General features: G+C 47.7%; 5 protein-coding genes across 5 annotated transcripts; 2 read left to right on the forward strand and 3 right to left on the reverse strand.

Annotated features, from left to right (window-relative positions):
• Positions 1-3,613: 3,613 nt before the first annotated feature.
• Positions 3,614-5,847, reverse strand: N7466_005160 (THO complex subunit THO1/HPR1; the record flags this gene model as incomplete). The annotated part of the gene is made up of 4 exons (XM_057164557.1): positions 3,614-5,212; positions 5,278-5,396; positions 5,451-5,529; positions 5,608-5,847. The coding sequence occupies 4 exons, from the start codon at positions 5,845-5,847 to the stop codon at positions 3,614-3,616; spliced, it is 2,037 nt and encodes a 678-aa protein (XP_057023238.1).
• A 242-nt stretch (positions 5,848-6,089) lies between these two features.
• N7466_005161 (RNA helicase aquarius) lies at positions 6,090-10,493 on the forward strand (the record flags this gene model as incomplete). Its single annotated transcript, XM_057164558.1, has 4 exons — positions 6,090-6,298; positions 6,357-6,457; positions 6,519-9,995; positions 10,066-10,493. 4 exons carry the CDS (start codon positions 6,090-6,092, stop codon positions 10,491-10,493), a joined length of 4,215 nt encoding a protein of 1,404 aa, XP_057023239.1.
• Positions 10,494-10,760: 267 nt separating this feature from the next.
• N7466_005162 (PaaI family thioesterase) lies at positions 10,761-11,985 on the reverse strand (the record flags this gene model as incomplete). The annotated part of the gene is made up of 10 exons (XM_057164559.1): positions 10,761-10,824; positions 10,881-10,959; positions 11,018-11,036; positions 11,088-11,134; positions 11,210-11,281; positions 11,346-11,388; positions 11,511-11,576; positions 11,639-11,651; positions 11,722-11,762; positions 11,830-11,985. 10 exons carry the CDS (start codon positions 11,983-11,985, stop codon positions 10,761-10,763), a joined length of 600 nt encoding a protein of 199 aa, XP_057023240.1.
• An 82-nt stretch (positions 11,986-12,067) lies between these two features.
• Positions 12,068-13,620, forward strand: N7466_005163 (TFIIH/NER complex subunit TFB2; the record flags this gene model as incomplete). Its single annotated transcript, XM_057164560.1, has 3 exons — positions 12,068-12,191; positions 12,244-12,331; positions 12,405-13,620. 3 exons carry the CDS (start codon positions 12,068-12,070, stop codon positions 13,618-13,620), a joined length of 1,428 nt encoding a protein of 475 aa, XP_057023241.1.
• Positions 13,621-13,917: 297 nt separating this feature from the next.
• On the reverse strand, positions 13,918-15,680 carry N7466_005164 (Zn(II)2Cys6 transcription factor domain-containing protein; the record flags this gene model as incomplete). Its single annotated transcript, XM_057164561.1, has 2 exons — positions 13,918-15,547; positions 15,607-15,680. The coding sequence occupies 2 exons, from the start codon at positions 15,678-15,680 to the stop codon at positions 13,918-13,920; spliced, it is 1,704 nt and encodes a 567-aa protein (XP_057023242.1).
• Between the last annotated feature and the right edge of the window lie 474 nt (positions 15,681-16,154).

The following is a 16,154-nucleotide window of genomic DNA, read 5'->3' on the forward strand; positions in this document are numbered from 1 at the left end:
GGCAAAAAACGAGGTCGGCTAATTCCGAACAGCTGAAAAGGAACTTGAAGTATAGAAGTGGAAAAAAGAAAAAAACAAACGGAAAATACTCTACTAGAGCGATATGTATTACGTTTTTAGAGCCTCCTGTACTTCGTAGACATAAGAACTTTTCCCCCTGAGTGTACAAACCAGAGTCAATACGGTATATGGTATCCCGCAACGATTGAGAAAAAAGAGCAAAAACAGCAAAAACCATCTTAGAACCCCATCTAAAAACCAGCAAATCATACAATAACTGCCAGGGCCGTTCAGAGCCGAATTGTTCGACGCTACGGAGTCCGGGCCTCCCCACTATTAGGGTTACCCGTGGCTCAGTAGCCGTCGCAAAAGGTCCACCGAAGGGGAAAGGCTCCTGCGAAATCTCCACATTCAGAGCCATGAAACAGTTCAAGTCACAGTTGGGAAATGAAGCACTCCTGTGCACTTGGAGATTTGGATAAGTCAGGAATTAGGAAATTAAAGGAAGGTGATTTCTTTAATGCAATTTCGAAGTAAAAAAGGTCTGGACTTTTAACGATTACTGGTATGCTAATAAAAAAAATAAAAATAAAAAAAAGAGTAATACAGTATAATTCTTTTCTCAAACCAACCTCGAACTCCTTTTTCTTCCAATCCCTTTTTATCTTTAAACAATAGTCTATAGTATCTATGCTATACACGTATACTCTCTTATAGCGCCCATCTCTGCCGGACTAGGAATCCCGAATGAGGTCATGCCCTGCGGGTGTGGCACTGAAGAAGAAGCATGACCGATAGAAAGAAAAAACCCCCATTTTTGTATTTTTGTATTTTTGCATTTTTACACAATTCCATGATTCGAATTATTTTCTTCCATTGTTCCTCTGCACGTTAAACTAGTAGCCTAGTTACATCTACAGTGCATACCCGGGATCAATAGTGAGTGGGGGCCCCGAGAACAAGGCTCCAGTAGCGCATTTGACCATTCAAGTGCATTCACTCCCATTACGCAGGACATCGGAGACTTTGAATCGGGCCAACGTGGAGACAAAGCTGGGGCCTTGACTTTCTGGGTTTCGGAGGGGGAGAAATCTCGGGCCCGTTAGCCCTCGATCTCGAATCACAGTGCATTGCGAGTTTTGCCCTACGGCCGAAACGTCCGTCGATCGCTGAACTATGTAGTCTCCGTTCAATGTTCCCTTTTTCATCTCCATCTGCGCAACTTGCTGGTTTTCTTTATGACGCGGTGAACTCCGCGTGGGGAACGAGGATTCGATGGAGTCAAGGAGGGGGGATTTTCAGAAAAAATCTCCTTTTTTTTTTCACAAGATTTATGTTATAGAAACTGACTATGATCTCCAGTTATGGAGTACGGAGCAAAATGTATGCGCGTTCTCGAATGGCGGTTTTTCAATATCGGAGTCTAAACCGGGATTGGATATACTAACTGTATACTAGTACGGACCGAAGTACCCAGGTACCTTTCCCAAGGGAATGAACTAAAGAACTGAACTAAAGAATTGAACTAAAGAATCATGGAGACAGTACCTGGACTCATAGTATTTTGTTGAATACGGATTACCTATCTCTAGGGAAACGGTGCGGGGAATCAGATCGAAGCACTGATCGCAGCTCTGATCGCAAAAAATCGTGGCAACTTTAATTTCGGGTACGAAAAGGACTGCCAAGACTTCCAAACAGTTTCGTATCGCTTTCTACAATGCACGTCGTCATGGCCGAGGGTGACGCAAGCCGATCGCTTATATCTTTGCACGTTCGTGCCGGCAAAACCGGCCGGAAAGTTCTTGCAGATCAGATCATTGAGAATTGATCAGAATTTAGGGGAATATTGGAATTTATCTATACTCTGTATAATTTTCTTCTCTTTTTGGTCTCTTTTGCGTCTCCTCTTTTGATGTAACTACACCTGCTTTCGGTGAATGGAAAAAAAATTCTTAGATAAAAAAAAATTACTAGTACAGAGCTCGCTCCCAGCGGGTCAAGTACATAGTAAAAGTCTGGTTTGACACCGGTATTATTTCCACGGATCAGACTCCTTAACTGGGAAGATATCGCGAGACCTTCAAATGCTAAAGAGTAGAAAATAAAAACAAACTTCTACTTGTCTGGATGGTTTTGGATCTATTGATTTACCCGCCTTAGCTCCAAGACATTGGTCGGTGCATTTCTAGATCGGAAAAAAAAAAAAGAGAAGAGAAATGGAAAAAAAAGGAAGAAAAAGAACGAGCAAAAGATGTCGCCTGCTGTAAGCCCGAAATCCGGATCTCCACTTGTGGAGCTCGCAACACTCTCCGACTGAAGCGGTGGTCCACACAGTTCTTGACACGGTCGTCGATACGATCAATGCGTCTTCTTCGAGAATAATCCGTTTCTGCGAACTCCATCTCAAGGGCGAAGCACAATCCACATTCGTACAACCTAATCCACTTCAATCCCCAAAGAATTGCCTCGGGTTGCGAGTACGGAGTCGAGAGTTCAGGGGCCAAAAGGAAAAACCACATGTTGTTTCCACTTTTCCACTTGACGCTAATCGTGAGCGGAAGTCGTTAGGAGCATATTCCGTAGCTTCTAAACCTCGGAAAACCGATGGCTCTCCTCAATGGTACTTTAGTTCAATGGTATGGTGCAAGGTGAAACATGGCTGTGACCGTTCGACGCCCCAGCCTTTCCACTCCAATTAGATCAGGGGTATCATCCCGATTACTGCAGAGCTGCAAAGTGTAAAATGTACACTGGTAAAAACCAAATAATAGAATAAATGGACATCTGGATAGAGAAAATAGAATAAGAATAAAAAACAAAATAAGAATAAAAAAAAGGTACGCCGAATTATTTGCATTGCTATGGTTCATTTCATGCAGGAACCTCGCGGTTCAATAGAGTTGCCGATCAACTAGAAAAATCTTGGACCCCACGTCGGTAAGCTAGTTCGACATCAAAATAATAAAGAAAAAAACAAAGTCCCATACTTCCACCTGGGCCGCTTGATTGTGAAGAATACGCCCTTTCTTCTTTCGGAGATAGGTGTGATTCGTGTGAATGCTCGTAAAGGCTTGCCTCGCTAAAGCTCTATTGTGCCACCATTGGAAAAAACGGGGTAACGTGATATTTGCTCGTGATCGACATCGCTTTCGTTTGCCTTAGCTTTTTCTGCAGCGGGCCTCGCAATTCCCTTCCCAACAGTTAAAGTGGATTGCGAGGTACCAGTCCACTACATCTTGTACGGCCATTGGATAAAAATCTCCTGCAAGCCGCTAAGAACCGAAGAGTAAAAGGGTCATGGGATATGTCCAAGCGGCAAGTGAATCGGACGGTGTGTCATCGGCACCACGGGCATATGGAACAGGTCGTTGGGAATTTTTTTTTTTCAACATGGCAAAAAAAAAAAAAAAAAAGGGACTTTGTCCTGCAGCACGATACTGATGCAGCTAGCAAATCCCGCAAGCGATCATGACCCATGGAATGTGGCTGGTCGAGATGCCATGGCTGCCAAGCGATACCCGTTGCGGGTAATGCTCCGCAGAATCGAAGAAAGGGGGCCAAAGCCATAAGCAGCATGCCAAAACTTTCATGTGCAAGACCCGCCACACTATCAGGTCGTCGAATCTTCCATAGGTTTATCTCCGGAGGCTGCGCTAGAGGCCTCGACGCCCTGGTCGATGACTGGACTCTCCTCGCTAGTGGCGTTCAATTCTTGCTGGGAGTCGTCGGTCATGTTCTTGTCCTCAACAGGGTTTTCTTGCGCTTCCTGCGCATCCGCTTGCAATTCCTCAGGGGCATCCTTGATTTCTTCTGGCCCATCAGCGTCTGTGGCTTCCGTCGGTTGGGAAGCGTCTGCTGGTGCGGCGGCAGTTTCAAATAGAGCCTTGAGGTTGTTACCATCATCGATTTTGTCGAACGCAGAAAGTTTCGTCCTGGCCGCAAGGCGTAGAATGCGCCAAGTCTTGCTGGACTTGGCTTGGATCGCAGCATCCTTGTCATCTGGATTCTGAGCCATGTCGATGTCCATCTCATCATCCATTATATTCATCATGAACGAATCAGCCGCAGGAACAGAGAACCGGTCTGATTCCTTAAGACGTTCAATGTTGGCTAATGCCTCTGTATCCGAGAGGAACTTGAAATCCAACGCTCCCATGGGTGACGGACGAAGACGCTTGCTAACATAGGTTTTTCTAGCCTCATCTCGCGCCTTCATGTAGTCTGGTACGGAGATTGCTGGCCGTTCAATGGGTGGACATCCTTCGGCCTTCCATCGCACCCAGTTCTTGTCTCTGGTTAACACAGTGTCTACCATACGGTAGTAGAACTTCCCGCCAGGGCCTTGTTGTAGGTAGTCTTCAATGCGCTTGCGCATGCTTGCCACCCATTCTGCGTTTTCTTCGCTCAACACGAATCCATATAGCACAGATTTGTTAGTCAAGTCTGTCAAACGCTCCTTGGACTTTGAGGTGAGGGATAACATAAAGTCAAGCAGAATGAGAGCTTGAACAAGAACATGTCTTCGAAAAGCGGTATCACCAACTTCAAGATCGAAAAGATCCCGGCTGGTCAGGTATTTGGGGTTGAAGCTTGTTCCAACCTCGGCCTCATCGCCACGTTTTCGCTTCTGAGACTTCGAGGCTTCTTCTGAAGGCCGTGCAGGACCTTGATTTTCGAGATCAGTGTTGATATTATTGAAGGCGTGCAGAGTGGTTTCAAGGCCAGTCTTGAAGGATGCAAAACGCTCAGCATCAAACATTTTGCTCGGAGCCGAGAAATAGGACTGTAGACTCCAGAAAAGAGGGTAAAGGGTATCAAGATCAACCTTCTCGTTTTTCTCCTCTTTCTGACCTCGAGAAACAACAACTTTGGGTAATCGCGACTCTCTGTCAGGAGTAGCCACATTACCTTTGTTGTTATGGTCTGGCTGTCCATCAGTTGTAACAGAGTCGTCGTTTCCGTCAGTCATACTGGTATCTCCATCGTCATTCTCGGCTGGCGACTTGGCGGCAATATCATCGAAAGTGGTGACATTCTCTGTGTGAAACTCGCCCCGAAGGTTGACGGAACTTTTATCACCGAGGGGGAAGCTCTGGAAAAGGAAGATGAACACCCGTCCACAGAAAACGGTATCCTCTGCCCGTGAAAGTCGGCGTAGAAGTTCATTGCAAGAACGGAGAATGATCAGGTTCTTCTGCTTAAAATGTTTCTTTGATATGAGTTAGCAGGTGAGGTCTTCAAATAACTAGATCGTATAGACAGAAACTCGCGTACATTGATGTTTCGCTCTCGACGTGACTCCAGATAATCAAATACAATGCGGCAACCGTCAATTGTTTGACTATCCAACAGTTCCTCGATGAGCCAGAATATTAGACCGGGCTCGCATTGTTCTAGTAGGTGTCAGCAAAGACATCCTCGTTCGGGTGTTGCGTTTGGCGACTGACCGTTGTCGGAGAAAATGGAGACAAGGTCAAGGAGGTTCCAGATATTGATGAAAGAGGGCTCGGTGATAGAGGTCGAAGCCTAAGCAAGGACCCGTCGAGTAATTAGTAACTTCAATGCCATCAAGCTTTCGGGGACAAAAAAATGCATGCGCCGTACCAGGATGCGGTAGAACTTCTCGCGAAAAGCAATCTCCACTGCAGCATATTGTGTCTGTTGGTTTACGGATTTCACAGTACCATCTTCTTCAGCTGGTAGCTGCCAAATGTGATCTCCCAGAAGGGCCTCAGTCAATGGGGGTTCGATCTGCTTGTCAGTCTTGATTTGCGCCGCGCGATCCAAAAGACTGTCCACCAGCCCCCTGTAGACCTGTACTGCCTCAACTTCCACCGAGGCCATCTTTGATTAAAACAAAGAGAAAGGTGAGGTGGGACAATGGGTGAGTTGAGGGTGGTTAGCAAAAGAGAAGAAAGGGCCAGTGACGGAGGTGAAGGGGGTGTGGTTGCGGCTCGGCGGAGAGAAAAGCCAAGACTTTGTGAAAAAGCTCCCCCCAGCTTCAACTTGATGTTCCCGACGTGCGTTGCTCCACCTCACGTTCTCGATCAACCCCAGTTTAACAACAGGGACAATCGAGTGCTGCGATGACGCAGAGCCTCGAATCCAGACCAACGGTGGTGGACTTTCGCGAGGATAGCCCGTGGGTGAAGCTAGCCAAGGCTCACTGGTTAGGTGCGAAAGTCCGCAAGGCCAAACCTGAAGTGATCAAACAACAATTATGGGATCCACTGGAGGCAGAGGGATTCAATAGCCGTTCTCTACTGGTTTTGGAAAACTTGAATGTCTTAGAGAAGTACACTGCCCGCGATGATTCCCCTGGTGCCCGCAGGGCTAACTCAATTCACTTACAGGTTCCTTTGGCCGACCTATACTGAAGATGCTTCGAACCACCACGTCCTTTTGATCGCGCTTATTGTCAGCGTCAAATATCGCGAACATGTGCCTATCTGGGGTAAGTCAATGTGATAAAAAGCGGGTGAACCAGGAAGGGCGCGTACTGATAGTTCATGCAGACATTTTCTCCGACCGCAGTGATGATTTCTCGAGTCTCTTCCATCGCATCCTTTCAATGAGCATCGACCCTTCATTGCCCACCAATTCGCGGATGTCGATCATCTCCTTCATCATCGGCGCTTTCCAGTCGCTCGAAAACGTCCTGATCCGAAAAGAATGCGCCCCGCTCGTTTCTATCTCAATCTGGCACAACTTGGTCAGTGATGACGCCAGGGATCGGATCATTGCGAAATCTCCTGCTTTGAAAAAAGCATGGAGGGCCGCGGGGAAGCGATACGATGCCGGTGACGAGGTTACCAAGGCCAAGGGTCGATTTGAACGGTCTTGGCTGTATACTATGCTGTTGGATTTCCTGCAGAAACTGAACGGCCCCGAGAAGCAACAAACCGAGAACCTGCTGTACTGTGAAAGATTCTTGGAGCTGCTTGTGGATCTCTTGAGCCAGCTTCCAACCCGACGCTACGCCAATACCCTTCTCAAGGATCTGAATGTTCTACCCGTCATTCGTCTGTCGCAATTGTACCGCACTTCAGAGAATGCTCTGTTCCGCGACTTGTACAACCTTCTCAAGCACTTTATCGATTTCGCGATTGATGATTACTCTGGAGATGCCCTGTCCCCCCAGGCACTCTATGACCTGCATTGCAAGGAGTTGGCTCATCTACAGAGAACCTCCATGAAGCATTTCAAGGATAAACTCACCATTCTTGCGCTTTCTAACCTGGGATCAATTGATAAGCGAGTTGATCTTGAAGGGCAATTGTCCTCTTTGGATGAGTCGGAGCTGCAGAGCCTGTGCTCTCATCTGGGATTCCGAACCAGCTACCCCAAGTCATCTAACGTAACCCCAGATCGCCAACTCTGTCTGGAAATCCTCCTTTCTTCATATGAGCGCAAACTGTCTTTCCAAGAGGTTGCTGCCAATTTGAGTGTGGTTCCCACCGAAGAGAGCCTTTACGACCCAGCATTGTTGAGAAATGAGACCTACGATGGATCCAGACCTTTGGCGATTCCAAAATTGAACCTTCAATACTTAAGCACTGGAGATTTCCTTTGGCGGTCTTTCCTTTTGTATAGATCGGAGGCTTTCTTCCAGATCCGCAAGGACATGGAAGGTCTTGTCAAGCGCATGCAACCTCGAGCGAACCGGACAGGAAGCTTGACCTTTGAAGGATTTTCCCGCATGGCAATTCCTATTACCAAGCCTGCTATCATTGAAGTTGCACCAGCGAAGGTGGGCTCACCCAATCCAGCTTTTGTTCGTGCGGAAATTGCGATTGAAGTGGGCAGGCTGGCGGACAATATCCGAAAAGAATGGGAATCTCTCCGCCCAGACGACGTTGTTTATCTGTTAGCCGTTCAGTCTTCATCACCCACACTGTTGGGAACTCAAGATGACAATGCGGCGGAAGGACCACGCATGACTCACCTCCGCACAGCACAGGTCGTGCAAGTCCTTGATGAACAAGGCCGTTCGCTGCGACAGCCAGCAGGCGGTCAAGCCAATGGTCATCAATCTCGCCCACGGGTACGCAAAATCCTTGTCAATTTGGACGCCGCATCGTTCAAGGCGGATAAGGATTCTCAAGCTCAAGGCAAACCGGACATATACTCTTTGGTCAATGTTATTGCGCGACGAAAGGGCCGTGAGAACAACTTCAAATCAATCTTGGAGACAATGCAAAACCTGATTGTGTCGGATATGACGCTTCCCCCGTGGCTTCAAGACATCTTCCTCGGATATGGTGACCCTGCTGGTGCTCAGTACTCTCAGTTGCCAAATCGTCTCCAATCTGTTGATTTCCGTGATACATTTTTGGACTGGTCCCATCTGGTGGAGAGTTACCCCGGAAAGACGATCGAACCATCTGGATCCGAATCGGCTAGCTTCGGTCCTCCATATGTTGTTGAAACAGTCGAAAGCGAACCAGTCGAGGTTTCTGCCCCCGCGAAGAAGCGCCGACGAGACCAAGCTGGACAGACAGAGCAGGGTCCCAGTACTATGCGTGTCTCAACATACAAGTTACCGAACCCTGGCCCCTACCCTGTCGATGCACCTAAACACAACACCGTGAGATTCACACCTGCCCAGGTTGAAGCGATTGCTTCCGGTACCCAGCCAGGCCTTACTGTCATCGTTGGACCCCCAGGTACCGGTAAAACGGACGTTGCAACCCAAATCATCAATAACCTTTACCATAATTTCCCCAAGGAGCGCACGCTTCTTGTCGCACACAGCAACCAAGCGCTCAATCAGCTTTTCCAGAAGATCATTGCTCTAGACATCGATGAGCGTCATCTATTACGACTGGGACACGGCGAGGAAGAGCTGGAAACCGATTCTAACTACAGCAAACACGGCAGGGTCGAGTCTTTCCTTGACAACCGTACCAACTATCTTGCGGAAGTCATGCGGCTGGCGGCTTCAATTAGAGCCGAAGGCGCGCACGGGAACTCATGCGAGACTGCAGGTTATTTCAACATGGTCTATGTTCAACCAGCATGGGCTAAGTTCTGGGATCGAGCCAACTCCGAAGAAACTTCCACTGAAGATATTGTCACATCGTTCCCATTCCATGAGTACTTCGTGAACGCACCTCAACCTCTATTTGAAGCAGATGCCTCGAAAGAGACAATATTGGATGTAGCCTCAGGTTGCCAAAGACACATTGATCGGATCTTTGCTGAGCTTGAAGACATTCGGCCCTTTGAGATCTTGCGACAGCCTCGAGACAAAGCCAACTATCTTCTTTTGAAGGAGGCCCGTGTGGTTGCAATGACATCCACCCATGCAGCGATGCGCAGACAAGAGATTGCGGATTTGGGCTTCCACTACGACAACGTGGTTATGGAAGAAGCAGCGCAGATTACAGAAGTGGAGAGTTTCATCCCCGCGGCCCTTCAAAACATGAAGAATGGGGAATTACCTCTCAAACGTGTTGTTCTCTGTGGTGATCATTTCCAGAACTCCCCGATCATTCAAAACATGGCTTTCCGACAATATGCCCACTTTGAGCAAAGTCTTTTCCTCCGTCTGGCTCGGCTAGGTGTGCCCGTGATTACCCTAGATAAACAGGGTAGATCCCGGCCGAGCATCGCAGAGCTCTTCCGCTGGCGTTACCAAGAGTTGGGAGACCTCCCGTCTGTCGAAACTCTACCGGAGTTCCAGCAGGCCAATGCTGGTTTCCAATTCGATTACCAGTTCATTAATGTACCTGACTACCAAGGCAATGGTGAGCGTGAGCCGACTCCCTATTTTATTCAGAATCTGGGCGAGGCAGAGTATGCTGTAGCCTTGTATCAGTACATGCGACTGCTGGGTTACCCGGCTGCGAAAATCTCAATTTTGGCTACCTATGCTGGACAAACAGCTCTGATTCGGGATGTCCTGAATCACCGCTGTGCCAAGAATCCGATGTTTGGTCTCCCCAAGATCGTGACCACCGTGGATCGGTACCAAGGAGAACAGAATGATTGTGAGTTTAACATATCTAACATGGCCTTATGCCATTCAACCAAACCCCTCTTCTAACAACTATAATGCAGACGTTATCCTTGCCCTCACTCGCACCCGCACTGTTGGATACTTGCGTGATGTTCGTCGTCTGACAGTTGCCCTGTCGCGTGCTCGCCTTGGTCTTTACATCCTTGGTCGGCGGGAGGTATTCGAATCATGCTATGAGCTGAAGCCTGCATTTGACCGTCTTTTGCAACGTCCGGACAAGCTGATGCTTGCTCCGGGTGAGATGTTCCCAACCACTCGAGCGCTGGACGCTGACGTCGCGGGCACCCCTATGGAAGGAGTGGAACATCTCGGACAGTATGTGTTTGAGATGACACAGGCCAAGGTGAAGGCTATGGGTGATGGCGCTATGGCCCTTGATGATCCAGCTCCTGCTGTTGAGAATGGTGCTGTGGACGAAGATGAGGTTATGATGGGTGCAGATGAAGACCAGGATGGAGATATTGTATGAACATGTTTACACAGCACCTGCAGTGATTGATAAAGAAGCGGGGTGGAGTCAAATTCCGCTTAAATGATTTTTTTTTCTTGATGCCATTCGTTTCAATTTGAGTATCGAGTGCGATTACTACAGCATTCCGTAGTCCAGCTTCTACAGCTTGTATAATCCATGGTTCAAATGTTACTTAGGTACGTAGGCACTAAGTATGAGGAAAGGAAATTCTATGCAACATTGAAGGTGACGAGAGCTAGTGCTATATGACGGGCTATTCAAAAGTTATTTGAGCTTGTTGATCTCCTCCACGATGTTTGAGGGATCTCTCCAGGCCAAAGTAACATATCTAAAGTCAATTGATTAGCTTTGAATGAAACGAAGTCAAATTTCGGATGAACTCACTTAGTGTGGCTGCCGCGAGCAACAATGTCACCCTTAGCGTTAGTGAACTTGATGTTTGTGAATGCAAGAGTTTTTCCGACTGAACAATGTTAGTTTTGATCTATGTACTGAATTCCTGTCGAGTTAATAATACATACACTTGTCACATGTCACCTCCTATATCTATGTTAGTTTGAGTTATCTTCACATGTTAGATGAACGACTTACTGCAAGGATCTTATCTCCGACTTTGCCACCGGAGTTGAGGTACGTTACTGATTTTCAATGTATTAGCGAGTGCAATAGTCAAGACCCATGTCACTAGTATCCATTGACCAGAATAAACTTACCATTCAAGTCGGTTGACACGCCGGTTGAGAACAAACCACGAGATGCAACAGCCAATGATCCACCGAGATCCACTAAAAGATATCAATGATTAGAAAGTGACAGTAAAAAAGATTTATACCAGTCAGGTTAGCTTACCCATGCTTGCAATAGTACCTCCATGGAGGATGTTCAAGCGGTTCTATAGGGATATTTAGTCAATGGTCGATCATTGAGTGGATAAGTTCAAGATATATCAGAAGCTAAGAGCTCCAGAATGAAACTCGTTCATTCAAAGTGCTTCCAGAATAATAATGTACTTACAGTGTGTTGCTTTTGGACTTCAAGCTCGAAGTTGACAGTTCCAGGTCGAGCAGCAGTGACACGAAGCTAGATGCAGAGATAAGCTTTGACGCCAATCAGATCGACCCGCTGCTTAGGAATGAACCTACACTATCCAGAAGACTAAAATTTGCCCAGCAGAAATCGTCAGTCGCTGATTGTTTAGAAGTTATAGAACATCGGCTTCACTTACCGAGGCTCTAGACCCGAATTGGCCCGGAAGGACTCCCAGACCTGAAGTAGCATGTGTTAGCAGACGGACCGATGTTATGAATCAACGTTTATGTTTCATATGACTCACCGAGCGCACAAATTTAAGAGTTGTCATATTCGCAATTGGGAGGTGGTATAGTCTTTTGAGAAGAAGTGAGGCAAAGGATGCAGTTCGGCTGTTGTCGCGTCCCATCTCGGGAACTGCACCAAGTGGCCGCTGCGCCCGCCGAACTTCGTCCGTCATGACTTCACCGCGCTTTCTTTGATGCAAACCGCTCACTCGACAAGGCACAGACAGAGGCGAACGGGTCTTTTAGGTCATCAATATGGCCGCACCTACGTCTCGGCCTCTTGAGTACCTTGAGGGTCTGCCAGGTACAACATTTTTGCAGCTGTACACGCAACCATCTACCGCACTCGCCATTTTCCGGCGCATGCTGCCTGATCTGGGTATCTGGAGCTCTCTGCATTTCGATACCGACCAAACTGACTGTGAGGATAGCAAAATGTTTTGTGATGGCACTTCTTTATTTGAAGGACCCCCTTCCGACGGCTGACCTGGAGATTTGGGTCAAGACAGAAAGCAAGAAGTGAGCGCGCGAGATCCTTGAGTGGTTCCAGGGAAGCAAGGCGAGCTAACCACCTGGGTTTTACCTGAGACAGACAGCGCGACAATGCTTTGTCGATCCTAGGCCGACTTCACATTCTGTCCACTACCCGTACCGAAGATAATGCTCGGGCTTACATGGTCACCAACCCGTTCGCGTCATCGCTGCGTCAAGCTCTCACCGGCTCCGAGGACGCTCAGTCCTTCGGTGTCTTTTCCCAAATCAGCGACGAAAGTAAAGTTTCAATTGCCGACTTGGACGAATATGGTCGACAACAATGGGAAGGTGTCTTGGGTTACATGGTCGGGACAAGTGCTCTCACAGGGAATCGTGATGTAGTGAATTTGAGCAAAGGTGTGAAGCAACTACTCCAAGCTGGAAATCTGGTCGAAATCAGAGGCGGACGTGTGGACATTACAAAGGATGGATTTGGCTTTGTGCTACAAGATGTCAACACCCAGGTCTGGCACATTATGATTCTCTATGTGGAAAGTGCCCATTCTCTCGGCATGGACAGCGTCGAAGTGCTTTCGTTCTTGTTCTTGCTCAGCAGTCTGGAACTGGGTCAATCTTACGAGAAGACAGGATTGTCGAACACCCAACTCCGCACTCTAACCGACCTGGCGGACTTTGGTATCGTCTACCAGGAAAGTCCCGAAGCAACACGTTTCTATCCTACACGCCTTGCCACAACATTGACTTCTGATTCAAGCGCACTTGGAACTTCAGGTACCGGCTCTTTAGCTGGACCTGATAGTCAGCCAGGTGGCTCAGGATTCATTATAATCGAGACCAACTACCGTCTCTACGCATATACTTCATCCCCTCTTCAGATCTCTCTGCTATCGCTATTTACGAACCTGAAGTACCGCTTCCCTAACCTGGTGACGGGAAAGGTCACCCGTCAATCAGTGAGGCGGGCCATTGAGATAGGTATTACAGCCGAGCAGATTATCTCATATCTGCATTCGCATGCCCACCCTCAGCTGCGCAAGCACAATGCCGGTCAACCTACAACCGGCACATCCGTTCAACCTTCAGTGCTCCCACCTACCGTGACCGACCAGATTCGCCTCTGGCAGCTGGAGCGTGATCGTCTCAGGGCCACAGCAGGCTTCTTGTTCAAGGACTTCACTAGCTCAGCTGAATACGATGCCCCCTGCAGATATGCTGCAGAGATTGGTGTCCTGGTCTGGAAATCCGACAAGAAGCGTATGTTCTTCGTATCGCGACACGAACAGGTTGCTGCCTTTCTTAGGCAGCGGAGATAAGTGAAAGATGATATTCTTGGGACCGGATGAGAATGGTTAACGGGATTGAAAAAGCATTTATTTTGCCGATAGCAGAGTGGCGTTGGTTGCGTGGGTCTAGAATGGGTAAATAACGAACTAATGATTGGCTCCAACTTCATACCAATGGTTTCCTTTTTTTTCATCAGATTTGTACAATACAGAATTTAACATGCCTTTCAAGCTTCACTTCCAGTTCTATCCGATTCAAAGCATCTATCACCCGCCTAAGTTCTAACAAAGCAGACGCCTTTACATATCAAGGAAGACAGAAGAAAATCATGCAGGTGGGCACTTGGCCCAGAATGGCTCTATCCTGCGCTTATAAGTAGCCCACCCGCCACCTTCGAGCTTCTTCTTATAACCTACAAAAGTATCTCCCATCACCTCATCTGGCAGAATCACAGCCACATCTGAGATGCGCTTTGATGCGTCGATTTCCGGCGCAGGAAAGTCTTTGGCAGTTGGCATAACTGTATACATTGGCTGCTCCGTCTCGGCGTCATTACTGCAAATCCCTTCTTCCTCAATCTTCACCACTTCTTCCAAGACATTAGCGAGGAGAAGGCCATTCCACACACCTTCCCTATGTGGAGCAGCTCGCAGAATTCGAATAGCCTGCCGTCGAAGTCGAGGAATACGGCATTTGAGAGCGGTATAATAGACAGGCGGAATGAATCCAGACTCAACAGTGAACCCATGGCATTCGCCGTGAGATTCTGGAGTGCTGAACAAATCTTTCACCTCTTGTATCTGGATACTAGCGCTTGCCCATATATTCCATAACTCGATGAATTTTGCTAGAATTGCGAGGAAATTTGGTGTGTATGAGTCGAAGATCATCTCATCGTCGGATAGGCAGACCGATGCCATAATCGTTGCCATTTCGTGATATAGGGGAAGTAGAGTGTTTCCAAATTTATCTTTGCAATTAGCCTCTGATTCAAGACGAGCAATTGAGGCGTTGTATGCTTTTCGCCAAAGCACTAGGTCGGTGACGATTCCATGTTGTGTTTCGGCTATCTCCGGGTCGATTGTTTTTGATTGTGATTGAGAAAAGCGAATGTTATAGAAATGTCTTTTTAGGCAGTAGCCTCTGTTCAGAAGGTCGTCGAGCGTTCTCCGGGCATCAAGAATCGAAGTGAAAGCGTATGGGATTGCATGGACTTGCGGATCCCGTGTCATGATGCACATATGTGAAGGAACATGGCCAAACATGGCAGCCTGAATACTCAAACGAGAGTAAGAATCGATTAGAGCATTGTGAGCAAAGTCCTCTGCCGGACTCAAAACATTCGGCGACAAAGATGATCGAGGTTGCGTTGTTGACATACTTGCGAGAAGCTGCAATCCGTATCTTAGGTGCGCACTACCCATTTGGTACTGCCCACGCAGATACTCCAATGTAACGAAGATCATGCAAGTGACCAAGGCAACACGCAGAGTATTCTTATGTGTGCTCCCCTTCATCCAGCGTAAATGATGGATCGCTTTATTATATTGCTGCAGAGTGAACTGTTCCGCATCGAGCCCGTAGGTAGTAGGAATTGACCAGGCCGAGTTACTGTGATCGAATCTATGTGCAGCCGACAAGGCGACCACCGCATGTCGCACGGCGGGCTCCTGTGCGCTCGCCTGTAAGACGAGGGTTTCCCAGAATTCTGAGGCGAATAGACCGGCAAACTTTTTGGTTGTCCTATCCAAAAACCAGTCGAAGTACATTTGCTCTTCATGGGTCATGCTGCCCAGTGGAACCGGCGTACAGTACGTTGACAGGGCTTTATTACTTTGTGGTGGGCCGTAGGGACTCCCACCGCCTCCCCAGATGCCATAGCCATCACAGACTCGGCCAGTAGAGACACAGCGTCGACATGCTGGTCGACTTTCATCGCATTTCACGCGTCTTGTCCTGTTAGAGAGTGTTAGAAGAAGTTCGGCTCAGGTTTACTGGTATAAACATAAACTTACTTGCAGGTTTTGCAGCCAGATTTGACTTTCTGTCTGGTTGGCAGTTGAAGACGCTTGTTATTTGGCTGATGCATGGTTTATGACTTTTCTTCAGCAGTCCCGCAGTTGGAAGTCTTTGAAGATCGACGGTAGACAGTAGATTTAGCCCTGGCCATTCCAAGCGGGGGGTCGTGCGATTAAATCATTAGGATTGGACAACTCGCAAACTCTGACCTGTCATTGGTTTAAAGGCGTCCAAGTGGAACGTTATGGAGCTCATGTGGGACCTGTCAAAGGCTCATTGGTTCAATTCCTTAAAGCCGTTCGATTAAGTCCGCCCGATACCATCATATCACGAAGAAACGCTTCAGTTGAACCTTGAGCCCGGAAACATGATTCATGGTTGATTTTAAAGCCGGTCAATTGACTCCCATCGGTTTCCGTTCGGTTCTTTCATTCCATCCGACAAAGATTATTTAAAGTGCTGGTATGTCCCGGTTAGACTAACCATTCAGTTCATTCCAGATTCTCAAATTCCTCTGACCTCAACAACCTTGACAACCTTCTCG

The sequence above is a fragment of the Penicillium verhagenii genome, assembly GCF_028828195.1.
Source record: "Penicillium verhagenii strain IBT 33310 chromosome Unknown utg000005l_segment0_segment0, whole genome shotgun sequence".
In the NCBI taxonomy this organism is placed as follows: domain Eukaryota; kingdom Fungi; phylum Ascomycota; class Eurotiomycetes; order Eurotiales; family Aspergillaceae; genus Penicillium; species Penicillium verhagenii.